Consider the following 23,036-nt stretch of genomic DNA (forward strand, 5'->3'; position numbering starts at 1 on the left):
CAGGGCTCCCGGGCCCCAGCCCAGCCCTCCCTGAGCCGTGCACGGTTTGGGACCCCAGGCCTGCCTTTCCCCCTGGACCACGAGCTCCAGGCGCGGGGCTATCGTTAGTCATCGGTGTGTCACCAGCGCTGCCCGGCTCAGGGCCAGAACCGAGGAGGCGCTGGCTTGGGGAATGTGTGTAGAATACAGGAATGAATGGGGAAACTGAGGCCAAGTCAATGGCAGAGCTGGGATTCATTCAAACCCAGGGCAGTGCAGAGAGAAGGGACCTAGTTTGACCTCCCACCACCTCCCGCTCAGCGAGCCCTGCCCGGAGCCCCAGCACACAAGAGGCGCTCCATCGCGGCTTTGCAATCGAACTGATTGGCAACCTGAGCCGCTCAGGCCCGAGGACAGAGGGCTCTCTCCAGCCCGAACCTCCACAGTCCTCCAGGACCATAGAGCGCTGCGCGGGACCGCGCTCTGGGCTCGAGGGCTAGAGAGGCCGGAAGTGAAGCGAGCCTGGGGACGCTCTAGCCGCGCCGGTCTTTTCCCGGCGGCGCGGGGCGAGGAGGTGAGTCCTCCCGGCGCCGAGGCTGCGGGGCTGGGGCGGGAAGGGCAGTGAGCGGGGGGACAGGTGGAGGGAGGGGAGGGGGGCTGGAGGCTGCTGGAGGCGAATGGCAGCCGCGGAAGCCAATCCGTAGCTGCGGTGTCCGAGATGGACAGGAGGGAGGGCGGGGCGGGCATCCAGGTGCGCTCCGTGGGGCGGGGCGGACGGAGGTGGGGACCGCGGCCGGGCGGGCACTGAGAGGCGGGGTGCGGTGAGGGAGGGACGGAGGGAACCTAGGGGCCTTCTGGGCGGGGCGAGCCGCAGGGGGTGCACCCTCCGGACGGGGCTTTGGAGAAGCTGGGGCGCTGGGTGTTTGCAGTGGAGGCCTGGGATTTTTTTATTTTTGTTTTTATGTTTGGCGGGGGAGGAAGGGGGAGGTGGCTGTGAGGGGGGGTTCCTGCTGGGGGGATGGGGATGCAGACGCTGATGTCTCACTCGCTCCCGCCGCCCCGGCTTCACTCACAGGCCCCAGCAGAGCCTCGGGATGGACGAAGGGGGAGTGCGGCCGCCGGCGGAGCCGCCCACCAGGAAGAGATTCCTCATTCCCCTGGACGAGGACGCGGTCCCTCCCGCTGGGGTAGGACGGAGAGATGGGGGTGGGGGTGGGGATGGGGGTGGGGGTGGGCTCCCCCGGACCCCCCCGCTGGGAGGGCTGTGGGAGGAGGGGGACGGGAAGGGCCAGTGGGCTACAGTGTGGGTTAGGAAATGTTGGAGTCCTTTGCTTCCCATCTCAGTTTCTCTACCTGTAACATGTCACGGTGGTTCTAAGAGAGGCCTAAGGCAGGGGACGCAAACTGGCAGCAAACGTGTGGCCGGGGGATGTGTTTATGTGGCCAGCAACCTGCAAGGCCTGGATTTCTTGCTGACATTTAAGAATTGGAAGGTTTTGCCGAAACCGGTTTGGCTCAGTAGATAGAGCGTCGGCCTGCGGACTGAAGGGTCCTGGGTTCGATTCCGGTCAAGGGCATGTACCTTAGTTGCAGGCACATCCCAGGAGGCAGCTGATCGATGTTTCTCTCTCATTGATGTTTCTGGCTCTCTATTCCTCTTCCTTCCTCTCTGTAAAAAATCAAGAAAATATATTTAAAAAAAGAATTGGAAGGTTTTGCAATTTTAAAAGAAAGCTGGCACTTTTGACATCTTTTGGTCTGCTCCTTGGTCAATCGAAGGTCTGGCAACATGGAGATCTCTCACAGGAAAGCAGTTGGCTGATGCTGAGTACTGGCTGCTGCTCATGGGCTAGGAAGAAAAGAAAGTGCACTCAGCCAGTGTGGCTCAGTGGTTGAGCTTTGACCTATGAGCCGGGACATCACAGCTCTATTTAGGTCAGGGCACTGGGCTTGATCCCCAGTAAGGGGTGTGTGTGTGTGTGTGTGTGTGTGTGTGTGTGTGCAGGAGGTAGCTGATCAATGATTCTCTGTCATCATTATGTTTCTATCCCCCTCCTTTCCCTCTCCCTTCCTCTCTGAAATCAACAAAAACATATTTAAAAAAAGAAAGAGAGCCGAGACCGGTTTGGCTCAATGGATAGAGCATCAGCTTGGGGACTGAAGGGACCCGGGTTCGATTCCGGTCAAGGGCATCTACCTTGGTTGCGAGCATATCCCCAGTAGGGGGTGTGCAAGAGGCAGCTGATCGATGACTCTCTCTCATCGATGTTTCTAACTCTCTATCTCTCTCCCTTCCTCTCTGTACAAAATCAATAAAATATATTTTAAATAAATAAATAAAGAGAAATTAGACTAAGGATATAAGATGTGATGGAGGAGAGGTGGGGCCTGAGGTGGGGCAGTCAGAGGACTGCCTCCCGGAGAAGGTGACGTCGTGGCAGAGACGGGAGTAGGTGATGCAGCGAGCTGTGTGACATCTGGGTGCGGAGGCTCTGAGGTCAGAGGGAGCCTGGTGCAGTGAGGGCAGCACCAAGGCCAGCGGGCTGAGCAGAGAAAGCAGGGAGTGGGCTATGGCGACTGCTGTGGCTTTTACCCTGAGGCAGGCTCTGGGCAGAGGAGGGACAGGATATGACAGTGTGGGGGGCGGTGAGGGTTGGGCAGGGCACTGGTGAGGAGGTGATGACCGTGGTCCAAGGGAGAGAGGACGGTGACTGGGACCTAGGTGGAGGCTGAGAAGTTGGGAGAAGTGGAGAGATTCTGATTTTGATCCCTCCCACCCTCTCTCCTCACAGGTCAAGCCCTTATTCCGATCCGCTCGGAGCCATCCCACCACGGAGACCTCACCGCAGGCCGCCCCTCAGACCTACGCTGAGTATGCCATCTCCGGACCTGAAGGCGGGGCTGGCGCCGCGCCCCCCAGCGGGCCCGAACCCCAGGCAGGAGAGACCCCCAGCCAGGCTCCCAAACCAGGGGCGAAATCCAACAGCATCATTGTGAGCCCCCGGCAGGTGAGGAGGAGGATGGAGAAGTGGGGCTTTACGTTTTGGTGGGAAAAATAGTAATAAGGATGACTTTCTGGTATGCAGTGGAAGGAGGTGTAAGTTCTGGCCATTGTCCTGTCAGCAGCACAGTTCATTCATTCATTCATTCATCCATCCATTCATTCATTCATTCAACTACTGTGTGTAGATTGATGCCTCCCCACATGTCTTATTTTGCTATAACAAAAATGCCATAGACTGGGTGGCGTAGACAAACGTTTGGAATTATTCCTCACAGTTTTGGAGGCTGAGAAGTTCAAGATGAAGGCACGTACAGAATTGGGGTCTGCGGAGGTTCATAGAGGGCTGTCTGCCCACTGTCCTCACGGGGAAGGAGCTCTGGGGTCTCTTTTATAAGGGCACTAATCCCCTTCCTGAGGGCTCCACCCACATGACCTCATCACCTCCCCTCACCTCCTAATCCCATTCCATTGAGGGTCAGGTTTCAGTTTTGATGGGACACACACATTCCATCCACAACAGGCTGACTACTCCTGTTGGGGGTGTGATTGTGTTAGTGCACCTACATTTCCTAACCCCAGTTTTGCTCCTATATTCAAAGACTATTTATTGAACACAGACCCGAATTCAAATCCTGCTGGGCTGCATAGTCGTCGTGTGATCTTGGGCAAATGGTTTACCATCTGTGCTTTTAAAATGGGGTTCACACCCTAACTACTGGTTTGGCTCAGTGGATAGAGCGTCAGCCTGTGACTAAATGGTCCCGGGTTCAGTTCTGGTCAAGGGCGTGTACCTTGGTGGCAGGCTCGATCCCTAGTAGAGGGTGTGCAGGAGGCAGCCGAACGGTGTTTCTCTCTCTCTCTCTCTCCCCCTTCCTCTCTGTAAAATAATAAAATATACTTAAATAAATAAAATAAAATGAGGGTTCATCCACTTATAGTCCACAAATACATTCAGAGGTTGCCAGATGCTGTTCTAGGCTCTGGGGATAGAGTGATAGAAAGGAAACATACAGTCTCTACAATTGATGGAGCTGGTGTTCTTTATACAAAGACAATGATAGGACTCTAGAATGTGAAAAGATGGGTTGGGGCAGGGGCTGGGAAGAATTGGGGGATATCTGTAAAGCTGTCAGCAGTTAAAAAAAATAGGTGTGAAAAGATGCTCAATATCATTAGCCATCAGGGAAGTGCATATCAAAACTACAATGAGTGCCCAGCCAGTGTGGCTCAATGGTTTGATTTCCGGTCAGGGCATCTGCCCAGGTGTGCAGGAGGCAGCCAATCCATGATTCTCTCTCATTATTGATGTTCCTATCTCTCTTTCCGTCTCCCTTCCTTTTTGAAATCAATAAACGTATATTTTTTAAAAATAAACACAATGAGATTCCACCCACACCTACTGGAATGGCTACACTGGAAAGCACAGACGGGGATGAGTGCTGTGAGTCTGCGAAGGATCTGGAACCCTCAGACGCTGGTGGGAATGTAAAATGGCGCAGCCATGGAGAATGGTCTGGCAGTTCCTTAAATACTTAATAATAGAGTTAGCACATGACCCAGCAAGTCCACTGATGGGTACATATCGGAGGGTAATGAAAATGTACGTCCAGCCGAAACCGGTTTGCCTCTGTGGATAGAGCGTTGGACTGAGGACTGAAAGGTCCCGGGTTCGATTCCGGTCAAGGGCATGTACCTTGGTTGCGGGCACATCCCCAGTGGGGAGTGTGCAAGAGGCAGCTGATCGATGATTCTCTCTCATCGATGTTTCTAATTCTCTATCCCTCTCTCTTCCTCTCTGTAAGAAATCAATAAAATATATAATATTTAAAAAAAAAACAAGGAAAAAAAAACACGTACGCCCGCCAAAATCTTGTACGCAAATGTTCATAGCTGCATTATTCACAATAGCCAAAAAGTGGGTGAAACTCAAACGCCCATCACCTGATGCCTGGCTTCTTTCCCTGAGCTTGTTTAAGGTTCACTCATCCCTTTTCATTGCTGAGCAGTATTCCATTCTGTGCATTTGCCGCATCTTGTTTCTCCATTCATCCATTGCTGGACAGTCCACTGGGTTATGCGTACGTTTCTGTTATTATAAAAATGCTGTGAAGTTTTGTGCAGATGAGTGGTTCTCGTTCTCTTGGGTATTGATTTGGGCGTGGATTTGCTGGGTCACATGACCACTCCATGTTTAACTTTTTCAGGAACTCCCAGACTATTTTCTAAAAAGTTGCATTGTTTTACATTCCCACCAGTAATGTGTGAATGTCCCAGTTTCACCATATTCTCTCCATCTGTCGTTGTCTGACCTTTTGTTTTTGGTCATCCTATATAATAAAAGCCTAACACGCTAAGTGTCCAGTTGACTGGTCGGCTGTTCAACCAATCAAAGCATAATATGCTGTCGGGACCGGTTTGGCTGAGTGGATAGAGCGTTGGCTTGGGGACTGAAGGGCCCCGGGTTCGATTCCGGTTAAGGGCATGTACCTTGGTTGCGAGCATATCCCCAGTAGGGGGTGTGCAAGAGGCAGCTGATCAATGACTCTCTCTATTTGATGTTTCTAACTATCTCTCTCCCTTCTTCTCTGTACAAAAATCAATAAAATATATTGAAAAACAAACAAACAAACAAAAACCCAAAGCATAATATGCTAATGATACGCTAAGGCTGCTCAACTGCTTGTTATGACTAGCACTGACCACCAGGGGGCAGACAGGCAACCAGTCGCTATGATATGCACTGATCACCAGGGGGCAGATGCTCTGGCAGGTAGGTTAGCTTGCTGCTGGGGTCTGCTGATCAGGACTGAGTGAGACAGGCCAGACAGGCCCTGGAGCCCTCCCATTGTCCCTCCCAGGCTGGCCAACCTTCTGCATCTCTCCACTGCCCTCTCAGAATCCAGGGGCCCCTCGAGGGATGTCAGAGAGCTGGTTTTGGCCTGATCCCACGGGTCAGGCCGAGGGGCCGTACTAGTACATGAATTCTTGCACCAGGCCTCTAGTATCCTTTAAAAATTAAAACATGATCCTGCCCCTTTACATGGCTCCCGCCAGCCGCCAGTTAGATGGCCCAGGGCCTGTGTGACTGTGGACCCCTACAGACTTCCCGCCCCTCGGCTCTGGTCACCCACACCCACCCCGGGAGCAGGTCCCACCCTCTTAGATCCCAGTCCCCTCACTGGCAGTTACACCTTCATCCCTGAGATCGTCTTGTTGAATGGCTGTCCCGCAGGAGAGGAGGGGTTTGTCTGTCTGGGTTACTGCTGTATCCCCAGTTCTTAGGCCCATGGCTGGTGCTCATTAAATACTTACTGGATGTGCAAAACTGGATGGCTCAGTGGATAGAGACCGGTTTAGCTCAGTGGATAGAGCGTCGGTCTGTGGATTAAGGGGTCCCAGGTTCGATTCCGGTCAAGGGCATGTACATTGGTTGTGGGCACATCCCCAGTGAGGGGTGTGCAGGAGGCAGCTGGTCCATGTTTCTCTCTCATCAATGTTTCTAGCTCCCTTTTCCTCTCCCTTCCTCTCTGTAAAAAATCAATAAAAAACATATTTAAATAAATAAGTAAATACTTACTGGATGGATTGGAGCTTGACTTCCTCAGAGTCCTGCAGTTCTAGGCTACAGGGTAAGTTCAGGAAGAACGTGAGAGGAGCCTGCTGTGTGGAGCCACATGAGACTCCCCCTGAAGGCGCCGGGGAGCCACAGCGGGCTGTAGAGCCGGGAGGGGGAGGAGGTGTGAGGGCAGATGCTGAGGGCGTTTGGACACAGGGAGGTGGGCGTCCAGGGGAAGTGTCTGGTGGGCCACAGGACACCCACATTGGGCTGGGGAGTTAGAGACAGACACAGGGATCCTTCAGTTCTAGCCTGGGGCTCGGGGAGAGGAGCCAAGGTCAGAGCTGGAGTGCCAAGGACATGTTGGGCTCAGGGGGAGGAGAGCCTGCCTGGCCAGTGTGGGTCAGTGGTTGAGCATCGACCTACGAACCAGGAGGTCACAGTTCATTTCCGGTCAGGGCACATGCCCAGGATCCCCAGTGTGGGGCGTGCAGGAGGCAGCTGATCAGTGGTTCTCTCTCATCATTGATGATTCTCTCTCTCCCTCTCCCTTCCTCATGGGCATCAGGGAATCTAACCGTGGCCTCCTGCTTCATGGTTCCATGCTAACCACTGAGCCGAACTGGTCCGGCAGAGGAGAGAGAAGTTGCAAGACCCAGGCGCCGGGCAGGAGAAGGGTGGGGAGGTGCTGAGAGAGCTGGGGGGGGGGGGGGGCCTGGAGTGGCCGTGGCTCCAGGGTCCTCCCTGTTAATGGCTTCCGCTCTCCCTCCCTCCCCAGAGGGGCAACCCGGTGCTGAAGTTTGTGCGCAACGTGCCCTGGGAATTCGGCGACGTGGTTCCCGACTACGTGCTGGGCCAGAGCACCTGCGCCCTCTTCCTCAGGTGAGCGGGCTGGCCGCCTGCAGGAGGGCGCGGAGGGCGCGCCGGGTGCTGGGCTCTTCCCGGGGCCGCCGGGCATGGGGCTGAGGGCTCTGGGCCTGGGGTGCGAGGAAGAGGCCGGGCTGGGGGCGCCCGGAGTGACCAGAGCTGGGCCCAGACTCCTGTGCCTGAGCAGCCTGGGGCCGGGTCACTCATGCCTCAGACTGAGCGGCCCCAACATCCAGGCCTGAAGGTGACCAGACCCAGGATTTCCCTGTCCTCCGCCCCGTTACACCCTAGTCCCTCTCCAGAGGCCCCGGGGAAGTGAAGTTTCTAAGTTCCCGGCCCCCTGCAGGCGTGAGGGCCGGCGGCTCCGGGCAGAGATGTCCCTGGCTCCCAGGTGGAGATGCCCCCTCCGTCCCCACCAGCCAGAGCCCTGGGGTGGCCCCTGCTTCTCTGACCAGCCGCGCGGCGTCCCGGTCTTGCTCTCTAGGGCGCTGGCCTCCCCTCCTCAGGGAAGACCCGGGGCCGACAATGCAGGGAGCCCGAGCTGGGCAGCCCCTCTGCCAGCCCCGCTGTGCCCCTCCTGCAGGGGGAGGCAGTGACCCCGAGCCTCAGCGCCCGGCCAGGCTGCCCCGCTCCCCGCGTGTTAGAGTGAAGGGGGCTCCCTGGAACTCGGGCCAGGAGACCCCTCACTCCCGCCTCTCCCCTCCCAGCCTCCGCTACCACAACCTCCACCGGGACTACATCCACGAGCGGCTGCAGAGCCTGGGGAAGAGCTTCGCGCTGCGGGTGCTGCTGGTGCAGGTGGACGTGGTAAGCGGGGTGCTCCCCTCCGGCTCCGTCCCGCCTGCGCAGCGGGGGCCTCGGCCTCCTGGTCGCCAAGGGGACCGTCGAACCCCTTCCGAGGAGAAATGCCAGGGGAAGCCTCAGGGAGGACCCGTCTTCACATCTGACGGTGACACCCTGCGTTGTAAGGAGGTGGGAGGGTAAAGTGACCCATCTCCTTCTTCCCCAACCGGCTTTAACTAGTCCCGGCACTCCGCCCCTGCATCTTACTTGAATCTGTTTTATGTTCTCTGTCGGCACAGCCTGGCCCGATTTAGGCCCCTCTCATGCCTGGGTCCCTGCCCCAGCCTCTCCCTTTGTCCCCTGGCCTCCGGCCTTGACCCCTCTCCTCCTCAAAGCCGCCAGAGGGCCCTCCTAATGCACAGGTCTGGTGTTCAAACCCCTGAATGGGCCCTGGCCATTGTTGCCCAGTGGTAAGATCGTCGGCCCAAGCACTGAAGGGTCTCCGCTTTGATTTCTGGTCAAGGGTACGTACCTGGGTGGAAGGTTCGATCCCTGGCCCTAGTCAGGCAACCAGTCATTGTGTCTCTCGCACATCAGTGTTTCCCTCTCTCTGTCTCTTTGTCTCCCTCTCCCTGCCTCCCTTCCACTCTTTCTCAAAAATCAGTGGGAAAAATATCCTTGGGGGAGGATTGACAACAACCGAAAACACCCTAAGTGGCTTCCCGGTGCTCCCCACGGCCCGGAAGCTCTTGTTCTCACCCCGCTCTCTGCCCTCATGCCTGAGCTTCCGTGTGAAAACCCTCTCTGTTGCCCTGGCCAGCGGCTCCGTTGGTTAGAGGGTTATCTCAATATGTCAAGGTTGCAGGTCTGATCCCCGGTCAGGACATATACAAGAATCAGCCGATGAATGCATGAATAAGTGGAACAACACATCGATGTTTCTCCCCCTCCCTCTTTCCCCCTTTCTCTCTCTCTCTCTCTCTCTCAAATCAATTAAAAACAAACCTTTCTTTCCCATCCTCTGTCCCATTGCTCACGCCCTCTCCTTTCTCCCTTCCTGCACACGCTCTTCCCTGTTTAAGGTTCCCTTTTCTGCTCTCCTGAGCTGCCTCTCCTCCTCTTCATCCTCCGGAAGGTCTCAGCTCAGACGGCTCCTCCTCAGAAGCTCTCCCAGAACACTCTCCCAGGCCACATGCTCCTCTGGGGTCTCCACCTCCAGCCCCTCCAGCTCTGGCCACTGGTCCTCACTGTCTGAGGATGCATCTGTCCCTTCAGACGGCGAGCTCCTGGAGGAGAGAACCAGGCTGTCGCGGTCACTGCTGGCTCCCAGCACAGGCCAGCACCCATAGGAGCTTAGGGAGTGTCAATGAATGGAAGGTTCCCTGCATCCGAAGCCGCTGTGTTTTCAAGACTACAACGCCTTGCTTTCTCCCAGATCGCTCATTCTGATGTTCTTCTCTACCCAGAAAGACCCTCAGCAGGCCCTCAAGGAGCTGGCTAAGATGTGCATCCTGGCAGACTGCACGCTGGTCCTTGCCTGGAGGTGAGATCGAGGCTCCCGCCCAGGTCAGCTCTATCCCGAGAGTCATCCTCTCCCCCAACCTCCCAGCCCTTCCCTTCTCCTCCCTTCTCTCTCTGTGAGCCCGGCCCAGGCACTGCCTCTCTCTGGCCTCAGTGTCTCTGGCCTCATCTGTGACATAGGCCCTAATATCTTCTTTGTAGGGCTGTAGGCACAAAGGCAGGTAACATAGATCAAATCCCAGGCCCATACTAGTCACTTATGAATTAGACATAAAATCTAGCTGAACAATTCATTGAACTTCTGGTTCTCTAAAGACCATAGATTGGTTCTCCAAAAAAAAAGAAGCCTTCTTTCACACCATAAACAAAATGTAAATCCTGACAAGTGATTTTTATTTTATTTCTAGAGGCCCAGTGCATGAAATTCGTGCACAGGCAGGGGGTCCCCTCAGCCCAGCCTGTACCCTCTCCAATCTGGGACCCCTGGGGGGATGTCCGACTGCCGGTTTAGGCCCAATCCTGGGGATCAGGCCTAAACCGGTAGTCGGACATCCCTTTCACAATCCTAGAACTCTGGCTCCTAATTGCTTACCTGCCTGGTTGCCCCTAACTGGCCCCCCTGCCAGCCTGGTCACAGGCTGACACTCTATCCATTGAGCCAAACTGGCCAGGATAGTGACAAGTGATTTTTTAAAAAGTACGATACCGCTAGTTGGTTTGGCTTAATGGATAGAGTGTTGGCCTGTGAACTGAAGTGTCCCAGGTTTGATTCCGGTCAAGGGCACATGCCCAAGTTGAGGGCTCTGTGAAATCAATAAAAATATATTTTGGACAAAAAGGAAAGGACAGGAGCCCAGCGAGAGTGGTCGGTTGGTTGGACGTTGTCCTGTCACTGAAAGACTGCAGGTTCCGTTCCTGCAGGGCACATACCTGGGCTGAGGTTTCAGTCCTCATTTGGGGACATAAGGAAAGCAGCTGATCCATGTTTCTCTCTCTCTTCCTCTCTGCCCTCTCCCTCCCTCCCTTCTGCTCTCGCTAAAACTCAATGGGAATAAACATCAATGGAAAAAACCCTTGGGTGAGGATAGATAGCGTCAGGATAACTTACTTTAACCCCAAATCATATTTTTACAATAAGAGTGTTACAAGAAATTTAATGGGAGGATATTTTTTATAATCTGGGGTATGAAAAGTTCCAAAGCAAGACATAAGCCCCTAAATCCATGAAGGAAAAGTTGGGCTGATTTGAGAAGATTATAATTAGAGTCTTTCGAACGTTGAGAGATGCCGTAAACAAAGGTAAAGGCAATGACAACCGTAGCCTGTTGCTCAGTGGTTAGAGCATCTGTCTGAGGACTGAAGGGACTGGGTTCAATTCTGGTCAAAGGTATGCACTTCGGTTACATGCTTGATTCCTGGCCCCAACCGGGGGTGTGCAGGAGGCAGCCAATCATATGTTTCTCTCACATCGATGTTTCTCTCTGTCTCTCTCCCTTCCTTCCACTCTTTCTGAAAAACCAGTGGAAGAAATACCTTCGGGTGAAGATTAACACAACAACAAAAAGGCAAATGACAAACTAAGAAAAAAGACTTGGTGTGTATATAACAGATTTAAGAACCCTAATTTATACATGGTCATGCAAATTACATTTATGCTAGAGGCCCGGTACACAAAATTCATGCACAGGTACTACCGGTCCCTAGGCCTGGCCTGCGATCATAGTGACTGGTCGAGCGGTTGTTCTGCTGTTAGGGTCATTTTGCCTATTACCCTTTTATTATATAGGATAAGATGGTAAATATATATATATATATATATATATATATATATATATATATATATATATTTTATAGAGAGGAAGAGAGAGGGATAGAGAGTTAGAAACATCGATGAGAGAGAATCATCGATCAGCTGCCTCTTGCACATCCCCTACTGGGAATGTGCCTGCAACCAAGTACATGCCCTTGACCGGAATCGAACCCCGGGACTTTTCAGTCCGTAGGCCGACGCTCTGTCCACTGAGCCAAACGGGTTTCGGCAGGATGGTAAAATATATTTAAATTTTTGTTGTTGTTAACCCTTACCTGAGGACATTTCTTCCAATGATTCTTATGTTGTTGTTTCTTAAATCCTAAGTGTTGTTTTTTTTAATATTTTAAAACCACAGCCAACTTTATATTTTATTTATTTTAAAAATTAATCTTAGAGCCCTAGCCGGTTTGGCTCAATGGATAGAGCGTCAGCCTGTGGACTGAAGGGTCCTGGATTCCATTCTGGTCAAGGGCATGTTCCTCAGTTGCAGGCTCCTGACCTTGGTTAGGGGGCATGTAGGAAGCAACCAATTGATGTATTTCTCTCATATCAGTGTTTCTCTCTGTCTCTCCCTCTTCCTTCCACTGTCTTTAAAAAAAATCCTTGGGTGAGGATTTAAAAAATAATAATAAATTAATCTTAGAGAGATAAAGAGAGGGAGAGAGAGAAATATTGATGTGAGAGAGAAACATCCATCGGTTGCCTCCTGCACATGCCCCAATGGGGCATCAAACCCAAAACCTGGGTATGTGCCCTGACCTGGCATTCAGCCCGCCACCTTCTGGTGTATGGGATGAAACTACAGTCAACGGAGTCACACCAGCCAGGGCTAAATGTTTATATCATATTAATATGTTTATATTAATATTCACTGTTTATAAAGAACCTCCTACAAGTCAATAAGAAAAAGGTGACCCAGTTTTTAAAAAGTCTAATACAGGTAGCCAAAAACACCTAGAAAATTAATAAACCATATTATAATTTATCAGGAAAAGAGTAGAATATGAAAAATGATGCGCCATTTTTTACCCATTTATTCGGTGAAAACATCGAGACAGATAGTATGAAATAGGCACCTGCATGTTCGGTTGGCAGGAGACGTGATTGGCTATCAAAACATGGAGGTAGTGCCGAGACCGGTTTGGCTCAATGGATAGAGTCGGCTTGGGGACTGAAGGGTCCTGGGTTCGATTCCGGTCAAGGGCATGTACCTTGGTTGCAGGCATATCCCCAGTAGGGGGTGTGCAGGAGGCAGTTGATTGATGACTCTCTCATCAATGTTTCTAACTCTCTATCTCTCTCCCTTCCTCTCTGTACAGAATCAATAAAATATTGATATATTTAAAACAACAAAACAAAACAGGGAGGTAGTAATGGGTAAAGGAGGTCAAACATATGGTGACGGAAGGAGAGTGGACTTTGGGTGGTGAACATTCAATGTAATATACAGATGATGTATGACGTAATTGTGCACTTGAAACCTATATAATTTTTTAAAATATATTTTATTGACTTTTTACAGAGAGGAAGGGAGAGGGATAGAAAACTAGAAACATCGATGAGAGAGAAACATTGACCAGCTGCCTCTTGCACACCCTCTACCGGGGATGTGCCCGCAACCAACGTACATGCTCCTTGACCGGAATCAAACTTGGGACCTTTCAGTCCATAGACCGATGCTCTGCCACTGAGCCAAACCAGTTTCGGTGAGTGGCCAGATTATGATGATTTCTGAACACATAATAATCTGGCCATTTAATGTGTGTATATATAGTAGAGGCCCGGTGCATGAATTTGTGCATGGGTGGGTCCAGCCATCCTGGGCATGCAGAGGGGACATGGGTGGTTGGCCAGCCTGCCTCCTGGTTGAACTCCTGGTTGAGGGGACAATTTGCATATTAGTCTTTTTTTATATAGGATATACAGTGAGTGGCCAGATTATTATGCGTTCAGAGATCATAATACCGTAATCTGGCCACTCAGTGTATGTGTACACATATGCGCGCGCGCACACACACACACATTCTCAACAATATATATGGAGAAGTGTCTCCTCTCCTTCCCTCCTACTCCACTTCCCTGTTGTTGGTTTCTTGATTCCCTTTCAATGTTTCTGTAAGACACAAGCAGCCTGTGCGAAAACATCTTAGTTTCCTTCCTTTCTTAGACGTAAGCATGCTACATACAGATGCCCCTTGGCTTACGTTGGGGTTACAGCCCAATAACCCATTGGAAGTTGAAAATGCCGTAAGGTGGATGCTGTTCCTGCGCCTGCCCCGCAGAACGCCGCGGCTCAGCCCAGCGGTTTCTGCCGAGTGCGCATCGCTTCTGCACGTTGTAAAGTCGAAAAGCCATGAGTGGAGGCAGTGCGCTGGGCACTGCAGCCTGCTGTGCCCTGCGTTGTCATTATCTGCAGGTCTTTTCTATGTCCTGTAGAGAGCAGCCTCATTCATTTGTTTCATAGCCGTGCAGTAATCCAATATAGTATCCACATTTTAAAAAAGTAATACACATTATTATTTAAGAGCAGTTATTTTGTTTTTGTATTTTTTCTATAATTCTTTTTTTTTTTTTAATTTAAAGACCGAGCCTGCAACCCGGGCATGTGCCCTGATGGGGAATCGAACTGTGACCTCTGGTTCATAGGTTGACACTAAACCATTGAGCCATGCCAGCGGGCTCCTTCCACCTCTCCAAAGTCAATTAAAAATATATTTTATATATATTTTTTATTGATTTTTCACAGAGGAAGAGAGAGGGATAGAGAGTTAGAAACATCGATGAGAGAGAATCATCGATCAGCTGCCTCTTGCACCCCCCCTACTGGAGATGTTCCCGCAACCAAGGTACATGCCCTTGACTGGAATCGAACCCGGGACCTTTCAGTCCACAGGCCGATGCTCTATCCACTGAGCCAAACTGGTCCCGGCTCAATTAAAGATATATAGAGAGAGTTCCCACATACAATTTCTCCTAGTGTTTACATCTTGCATTAATTAGTGTGCTACATTGGTTACAGTTGTGTTGTGCATTCTGTAGGACTTGACAGAGGTATGACATGTGACCAGAATTCCTGCCTCCATGACTAACTCCATTTCCAGCTCCTCTCTGTCTCCGCTGGGTGGGGTGGGGCAGAAGCTTACAGAATAGTTTCATTGTCCTAAAGTCCCTGTGCTCTCCTGGTCATCCCTCCCCTACGCCCGGGAACCACTGCTCTTTGTCACCTTTGTCTCCATGGTTTGCCTTTTCCAGAACGTCCCCCTGGAATCAGACAGTTACCGCTGAAATGGGGAGAGCCCAGGCCTTCCTGTGCGGGGAGAACCCCGTTCTTCTCACCGTGGGCCTTTTTTTTTTTTTTTTTTTTTTTTTTTAATATATATTTTATTGATTGTTTACAGAGAGGAAGGGAGAGAGATAGAGAGCTAGACACATCGATGAGAGAGAAACATCGACCAGCTACCTCCTGCACGCCCCCTACTGGGAATGTGCCCGCAACCAATGCACATGCCCTTGACTGGGATCGAACCTGGGACCCTTCAGTCCGCAGACTGACACTCCACCGCTGAGCCAAACTGGTTTCGGCCTCACCATGGGTCTTTATCCTGTGTCTCCTTCTCTGCTCACAAAGCACTCCACACCCGCACCAGGCAGTCTTCTGCGGTGCCCACTGGGTTTCCTACAGTTTCACTCAGTCGTGGCGCTGTCTGTCTGGAGACGGCAGATCCCACACTCCGGGCGCGGCAGCCGGCACCCGTGCCCTGACCCAGCGGCTGTGGGGGGGCCCGCGCCCCCTCAGGTGTGACAGTTAGCTGGAGAGGCTCATCGCACTCCGGGAACACTGACGTTCACCAGTTATTTTTTAATTTAATCCTTGTCCGTGGATGTGTTTTTTAATTGATTTTATAGAGTGGGGAGTGGGGGTGGGAGAGAAACATGGATCGGCTGCCTCCCATACGCACCCCGACTGGGGATCCGGCCGAAACCAAGGCCTGCCTAGGATTGGAGCCGGCACCATCGGTGCTCAGGGCGAGCTCCACAGCGGAGACGCCCGCCCGCCGGGCTGTTTACCGGTTACCGAAGGACATAGACACCCGCCGGGCTGTTTACCGGTTACCGAAGGACATAGACACCCGCCGGGCTGTTTACCGGTTACCGAAGGACATAGACACCCGCCGGGCTGTTTACCGGTTACCGAAGGACATAGACACCCGCCGGCTGTTTACTGGTTACTGAAGGACATAGACACCCGCCGGCTGTTTACCGGTTACCGAAGGACATAGACACCCGCCGGGCTGTTTACCGGTTACCGAAGGACATAGACACCCGCCTGTTTACCGGTTACCGAAGGACATAGACACCCGCCGGCTGTTTACCGGTTACCGAAGGACATAGACACCCGCCGGCTGTTTACTGGTTACTGAAGGACATAGACACCCGCCGGCTGTTTACCGGTTACCGAAGGACATAGACACCCGCCGGGCTGTTTCCCGGTTACCGAAGGACATAGACACCCGCCGGCTGTTTACCGGTTACCGAAGGACATAGACACCCGCCGGCTGTTTCCCGGTTACCGAAGGACATAGACACCCGCCGGCTGTTTCCCGGTTACCGAAGGACATAGACACCCGCCGGCTGTTTACCGGTTACCGAAGGACATAGACACCCGCCGGCTGTTTACCGGTCACTGAAGGACATAGACACCCGCCGGCTGTTTACCGGTCACTGAAGGACATAGACACCCGCCGGCTGTTTACCGGTTACTGAAGGACATAGACACCCGCCGGCTGTTTCCCGGTTACCGAAGGACATACAATAGATGCACAGCCAGGGGAGGAGCTCTGAGGGCGCAGCCGGAGGAGCCTGGGCAGGACTGTCTGTGCTCGGGGAGCAGAGTGAGTCACGCTGGGTGGATGCATTCACGGCCCAGACGCTCTGTGAACCCTGTGCTTCCGAGAGGAAGGCAGCTCCTCACCTCGTTGGCCTGATCAATGATTAACTCCCGTCCAGCCCCTCGTCCCTGGAGGTGGGGCTGGGGTGGGGCGGAAACTTCCAAGTTTCTAATCATGGCTTGCACTTTCGGGGGACCGGCCCCATCCCGGAGCCCACCGAGAGCCCCTCACCAGAACGAGGACACTCTGGTGCTCTTAGCACTTTCACACTTACAGGGGCCGAGGGCAGCACCAGCCTAGATTCTGTGTTATCTCACAGCCTCTTCAGGTTGGCTCCTTCCACTGAGCTTGGAAGGTTCCTCCATGTCTTTTCGTGACTTGGTAACTCACTTTCTTTGTTTTTGTTGCTAATCCTCCCCCAAGGATATTTTTTCCATTGATTTCTTTAGAGAGAATGGAAGGGAGGGGGAGAAACACAGAGGAAGAGTGTGAAAGAGACACACCAATGGGTTGCCTCCTGCACGCTCCCTGACTGGTGCCAGGGACCTTTGACTGGGATTGAACCCGGGATCCTTCAGTCTGCAGGTTGACACTCTAAGCACTGAGCAACCGGCTAGGGCGGTCACTTGGTTTTAATCACTGAATATCAGCTCCTTGTCTGGATCCATGTTCTTTTCCAGCTGTTAAGCTACTCCCTTGTGTAGATGGAACAGGCCAGCCCCCTGTTGGTCTCTGTCTTTCGCTGTTACCCCCAGCACTCCTACTTCTGTCCTGAATCCCGGGAATGGGCTTTTAGGCCAAAGGATATTTGTAACTCTGTGCCTCCCCTCTGGGTATGCACCTCTATGCTGTTTATTTGGGGAAAATATATTTATGTATTAGTTGTATATTAAAACAAAAGCAAGTATAAAAATCACGCTATGGGGAAGTAGCACAGAGCCTGGCGGTGGCCCCGCCCACTGATGGAGTCTCCTCGCCAGCCGTGTAACCTGGACAGGGGACCCAGCCCTGACGGGATCTCTGCAGACAGTCCAGAAGCTTCTGACTGTAATGGGCGTAGGCCTGTGATGGCACACAGCGAGGCCCATGGGCTGTGGTGCAGCCATTTCATAAAGGAGACGGAGCTGTCTTCTGTGGAAGGGTCCTGGGCATAGTGTAGAACGCAGAGCCGAAAGCAAGTCACACACTGGATCCAGGTGCTAACCTGTGTGTCCTGAGCCGATGGCATTACAGTAATAACGCCTGCTGCTCAGAAAGAGGAGCTGCAAGCCCGTTTCATGGAAAACAACAGAATCAGGAAAATGACTGTTTCTTTCAAGAATGGAATAAAAAATGCAACCAACATTGAATCAACAAACATTTTTTGCCAGCGGGATTTTGAAGGCTAAGAAAACGCAAGACAGCCCTAGCTGGTGTGGCTCAATGGATAGAGTGTTGCCTGCGGACTGAAGGGTCCCGGGTTCAATTCTGGTCAAGGGCATGTACCTTGGTTGCGGGCACATACCCAGTAGGGTGTGTGCAGGAGGCAGCAGGTCGATGTTTCTCTCTCATCGATGTTTCTAACTTTCCCTCTCCGTTCCTCTCTGTAAAAAAATCAATAAAACATTTTTTTTTAATTTAAATCCATTAAAAAATAATAATAAAGCCCAAACTCTGGTCTTTAGCCTGAAAACATACCAGGGGGCATTTCGAGGAGGCTGAGAATGTTCACTTTAAAAAAAAAAAAATACTTTTATTGATTTCAGAGAGGAAGGGGGAGAGCAATGGAAACATCAGTGATGAGAATACGCCCCCTACTGGTGATGGAGCCTGTAACCTGGGCATTTGTCCTTGACCAGAATGGAACCTGGGACCCTTCAGTCCGCATGGCGATGCTCTATCCACTGTGCCAAACTGGCTAGGGCTGTTCATTTTTCTACAGTATATATTAGTTTGAAGTCAGCAGTTACTATCACCGTAACGAAATGAATCTAAAACATGGCCCCTCCCCAACCTGGCTGACCCGAATGTCCTCTCCCCCCAGCCCCGAGGAGGCCGGGCGGTACCTGGAGACCTACAAGGCCTATGAGCAGAAGCCGGCAGACCTGCTGATGGAGAAGCTGGAGCAGGACTTCGTGTCCCGGGTGAGGCCACGTCACCCCCTTCCCCGCCCTCCCCCAGCACCCTGCTGGGCGTTTGAGTTTCATTTCTGATCCCAGTCATGCCTCTCCTCCCCTCTCCCAGCTGAACAGCAGCTAGTGGGGTCTAAGCACAAACCTGACGCTTCCCTCCCCAGATCAACACCATCCTGTGGCTCCCCGTGCCCTCGGGGAGAGCCCGGCTTTCTTGCCATGCTCTGCCAGGCCCTGCCCGCCCCCTGCCTCACATTTTCTGTCCCTTCTCCCATGCCTACAAGCTTCTCCAGGTATCCCATCTTTCACATATGAGCTCTGTGTGCTCCCTCCTCCAGGAAGCCCTCCCTGACCCCCAGGCCAGGTCAGGTGTCCTCACTGGACCCCCCCCTATCCAAACCCATCTGAGTCAATACTGTCTGGAACTAATGTGTCTCCCACACTGTACTGGGACCCCAGGAGGGCAGAGCCAGGCTGTCTTAGTCCCTGCTGTGTCCCCAGCACCACCCAGCCTTCAGTGGGTACTTAGGGACTATCCGCTGAACGAGTGATTGAATCTGGGCTCCAGTCCCATCTATTAAAAGGGTAATATGCAAATCAACCAAACAGAACTACTGGTTGCTGTGATGCACACTGACCACCAGGGGGCAGATGTCAGTGCGCCCCATGGGGGAGTGCTGCTCAGCCAGAAGCCGTGCTCACAGCTGGCGAGCACAGCTTGGATGGCCACCTCGCTGGGCTCTGGGCTGAGGGACAACGCCCCCATCACGAATGTCATGCACCGGGCCTCTAGTGATGGAGTAATGGTGGATGCCTGCAGCCACCCTGAGGTGGGTACCGCCAGGACTCCCTGCAGCCTGGGAATGGAGGCCCAGAGATGACTTCCTCAGCCAGGACCTCCCAGGGAGTAAGCAGTGGGGCCTGGTGTGAACACAGCTCCGACTTCAGAGCTAGTCTTCCCCTGGACGGAACCAACTAAAAAAGTGGCATTTATTTATCTTCTCATCACACAACCGACACCCTTTCAGCTATTGGGGGGGTCACTCTAAGATGACCTCTTTGTCAGTATTAAAAAAAAAAAAAAAAAAAAAAGCATTTATTGAGCACCTCCTGCATGCCAGGCGGTCTGGGGACACAGCAGGAACAGCACTGCCCTCATGGGCTCAGCGCTGTTCGCTCTTCTCCCAACTCACTCTGCCTCCTCCCCCCTTCCAGGTGACTGAATGTCTGACCACTGTGAAGTCAGTCAACAAAACAGACAGTCAGACCCTCCTGACCACTTTCGGGGTAAGGAAGGCTTCCTGTGTCCCTACAGGCATTCCTGCCCCCGTGCCTTTTGGAGGAAGCCCCTACTGTTTCCCTGACCCCCCTGCCCTCTCTTCCTGCCCTCCCTGCCCTCCCACAGGCCCTCACCCTCTTCCGGGAATGTCTGAGATCCCTGGCCAGCTGGGGCAGGGCGGGTTTTATGGCCGCCTCCCCTGACCCTTCACTCCCACCCCCTCAGTCTCTGGAACAGCTCATAGCCGCATCGAGGGAAGATCTGGCCTTGTGCCCGGGCCTGGGGCCCCAGAAGGTAAGAGATCTGGAATGGGCTCGGGGCAGGGGCTGGAGGGGAGCCCCAAATAGATGGGACCCCAGATCCTAAAGTTCTAAGGTTTCCGAAGCCCCACAGTGCCTCTCCTCTAGATGGGGGAAACCGAGGCCCAGAGGGTGGGGACCAGCCCAGCCTCACAGCCAGCGGGGAGAAAAGGAACCACGGCCCACGCGGGTGCACCGAACAAATGGCTCATTTAATGACGGCTCCTCTCCCCCCAGGCCCGCAGGCTGTTTGACGTCCTCCACGAGCCCTTCCTGAAGGTGCCCGGGTGACCCCGCTGCCAGGGAGGCCTCTGTGCAACAATAAAGCGTCTTCCCGCCAAGCTCCCGCTGTGTGCTGCTGCGGCCACCGAAGGGGTTTTCTCTGCTCTGGGCTCTGGCGCCCAGGCGGCCCTCGGCTTTCTCAGTTGTCCGTGCCCCTGGAGGAGGCTACGCAGGCTCCTGCTGCAGCTTCTTTCTCTTCTTCTCCCGTCTCGTGGGAGCCCCCTCCCCGGACTCTGGATTCAGAGGCGGCTCTGGCATCTCCTCCTGGGATGGCGTCTCTGGCACCCCTCTCTCCTGGCCCCCCTTCTTCCTCTTCTCGGCGGTCCCTGGACCCGCCCTGGCCTCGGGCTCCGCCATCTCACCTTGTGGGCCAGCCGCCTCAGTCCCTGGCTCTGCCGCTCTGTGCCCTCTCTCTCTCTTCTTCTTCTTCTTGGGCGATGCCAGGGCTGCCTGAGGCTCGGGGTCGCCTGGCAGTGCCGGCACCGTCACCTCCTCCTGGGGCGCCACCACCTCCGTCTTCGGCTCCACCATCGGGCTTTGCCATTTTTCCTTCTTCTTCCTCTTTTTGGTGGACGCCAGCGCTGCCTCGGCCTGTGGCTCAGTCTCACCGAGTGGCAGCTCAGGCTCCACCGTCTCCCCCGGGAGCTCCCGAGTTCTCATCTCCGGCTCCACAGCCTCGGTCCCCGGCTCCCCGCACCCCTTTTCTTTCTTCTTCTTCTTCTTGGAGGACGGCAGTGGGATGGCTTCCTCCTGGGGCTCCTCCTTCACCTGTGGCTGAGGCTCCGCTGCCACCCCCTCCACGGCCTCCGTCCCTCCTGTGCCCTTGTGCCTCTTCCTCCTCTTAGCGGGGGTCAGGACTGGCTCCTGCAGAGGCTCCGTTTTAATCACGAGTTCCAGCTCCCCCGTGTCTGCCTCTTTAAGCTGCTGCTTCTTCTTGCTGGGGGACGGGAGCAGCACTCCCAGGGGTTCCAGCCCCTCAGCCTCAGGCTCCGGCTTCACCGCCTGCAGCTCACTGGGACGCTGCTTTTTCTTCTTCTTCCCCGCGTCCACCCCCGAGGACCCCACAGCCGTGTCCCCCTCCAGGGTCCCGGGCCCATTCACCGCGTCCCGAGGAACAGCGGCCTCAGAGACATGCCGCTGCCTTTTCCTCCTCGCCGAGGCCGGTGGCCCCGGGGCCACGGCGGCCCCAGGCCCTGGGACTGGCGGGCTGCCGCCAAAGGCACAGAAGCGAGGCCTCAGGCCGGGGGGGATCTGTGGCGGGGGGCTGGTGGGAATGGGATGCAGCGGGATCCCCGATGAGGACTCTCGGGGGCCCTCCAAGATCCTCAGGCTGCCCTTGGGGGCCGGCGCACAGGTGAGGCCGCCTTCTGCCTCTGCCGAGGGGGCCAGCAGAGTGGCGTCTCCAGCGTGGGGGCTGCCGCTGCTGAGGACCCGGTAGCGGTGCCGCCTGCCTGCCACCTTGCCCTTCACCACCTGGGAGCCGGAGAGCGGCACCAGCCGCCCGTTGAGGCTGAAAGGAGAAAGGGGAGGGCAGAAGCCGGGTCAGAGTCTTCCGGTGGCACGGGGAAGGAGCTGAGAAAATGCATTCCTAGGTTCAAAGCCCTCTAAATCCCCCCCCCCCAAGTCCATCTACGAGGGTGGCAGGAACTCCAGGGAGGCAGCTGGGCCCACTCACCAGTCTGGGACGAAGTCCACAGGGGCCTGGATAAGCCACAGTTCTGTGTCTGGGCCCGTCAGCGCCTCCAACGAGAAACGAGCGGACTCTGAGGATGGGGACGTCGCGGTAAAGTTGGGGGGACAAGAGAACCGAGCAGCACCTGCAGAGGGGAAAACGGGTCTGTTGACACTTGCCTGCCAGTCCAATCCTCCAGGCCCTGGATGGTAGAGCCTAAGTCCATCGGAAAACAGAGATTCACATTAGGATTCATTAACAGTAGCAACATTACAGCTACGAAGTAGTAACGAAAATAATTTTATGTTTGGGGGTCACCACAACATGAGGAACCGTATGAAAGGGTGGCGGCATTAGGAAGGTGTAGAACCGCTACTCCAGGGCGCCTATCGCACTGGTCCCAACCTCTTGACTACCCCAAAGGCCCGCAACCGGTCTCTCCAACGGTGGGTTCCACGGAGACCCCTTAATCTCCACTGATCCAAATCCTGGGGGGCTCTTTCCTACACTGGTAGCCCTCCCAAGATATCCTCTCCGGCCGAACCCCCTCCAGTGCCCCGACCCCCGCCTTCCACGGGGCATGCTTTTCGCAGGTCCTGTTTCCGGGGATGTTCCTTTTCCCGCCCAGACGCTCCCGGCGACCCTTTCTCCTCCCACCAGCCAGCCTTCTGCACCCCGACGGCCCGCCCTGAAGCAACTCACCTCCGGACGGGGCCCCCGCCATCCCGGTGCCCGCAGCTCACGCACAGACCGGCAGCTAAGCCGCCCCGGCCCCGCCGCCGACCACGTGGAGCCGGAGGGGCGGGGCCTGGCTCGGGAGCGCCCAAAGGGCGCGGGGCGGGGAGGCGCCTCTGGGAGCCCGCGGGCTTTGTGAGCAGAACTGCGGGAGATTTCCATTTGTGCGGAGCAGACAACCAAGGAGGATCTCTGTTCCTGCAAACCTGCTCCCAGATCCAGCTGGTTCGACGTCTGGAGGGAGGC

At 54.2% G+C, this 23,036-nt stretch overlaps 2 protein-coding genes across 4 annotated transcripts; one reads left to right on the forward strand and one right to left on the reverse strand.

The window, feature by feature from the left end:
• The first annotated feature begins 409 nt into the window (after positions 1-409).
• On the forward strand, positions 410-20,444 carry ERCC1 (ERCC excision repair 1, endonuclease non-catalytic subunit). 3 transcript variants are annotated; one of them, XM_045573720.1, is made up of 10 exons: positions 410-553; positions 1,055-1,166; positions 2,772-2,987; positions 7,318-7,421; positions 8,114-8,213; positions 9,656-9,732; positions 18,436-18,535; positions 19,739-19,810; positions 19,929-20,096; positions 20,339-20,444. In XM_045573720.1, exons 2-10 carry the CDS (start codon positions 1,074-1,076, stop codon positions 20,390-20,392), a joined length of 984 nt encoding a protein of 327 aa, XP_045429676.1. In that variant the 5' UTR covers positions 410-553; positions 1,055-1,073; the 3' UTR covers positions 20,393-20,444. The 3 variants fall into 3 exon arrangements, with proteins under 3 accessions (XP_045429676.1, XP_036272370.1, XP_036272368.1); XM_036416475.2 differs by having other exon boundaries at positions 416-553; positions 20,028-20,096; XM_036416477.2 differs by lacking the exon at positions 19,739-19,810 and having other exon boundaries at positions 411-553; positions 20,028-20,096.
• On the reverse strand, positions 20,295-22,901 carry POLR1G (RNA polymerase I subunit G). The gene is made up of 3 exons (XM_036416449.2): positions 22,758-22,901; positions 22,059-22,200; positions 20,295-21,893 (listed from the first exon to the last, which is right to left on the reverse strand). Exons 1-3 carry the CDS (start codon positions 22,777-22,779, stop codon positions 20,549-20,551), a joined length of 1,509 nt encoding a protein of 502 aa, XP_036272342.1. The 5' UTR covers positions 22,780-22,901; the 3' UTR covers positions 20,295-20,548.
• Between the last annotated feature and the right edge of the window lie 135 nt (positions 22,902-23,036).

The sequence above is a fragment of the Pipistrellus kuhlii genome, unplaced genomic scaffold (assembly GCF_014108245.1).
Source record: "Pipistrellus kuhlii isolate mPipKuh1 unplaced genomic scaffold, mPipKuh1.p scaffold_m20_p_55, whole genome shotgun sequence".
In the NCBI taxonomy this organism is placed as follows: Eukaryota; Metazoa; Chordata; class Mammalia; order Chiroptera; family Vespertilionidae; genus Pipistrellus; species Pipistrellus kuhlii.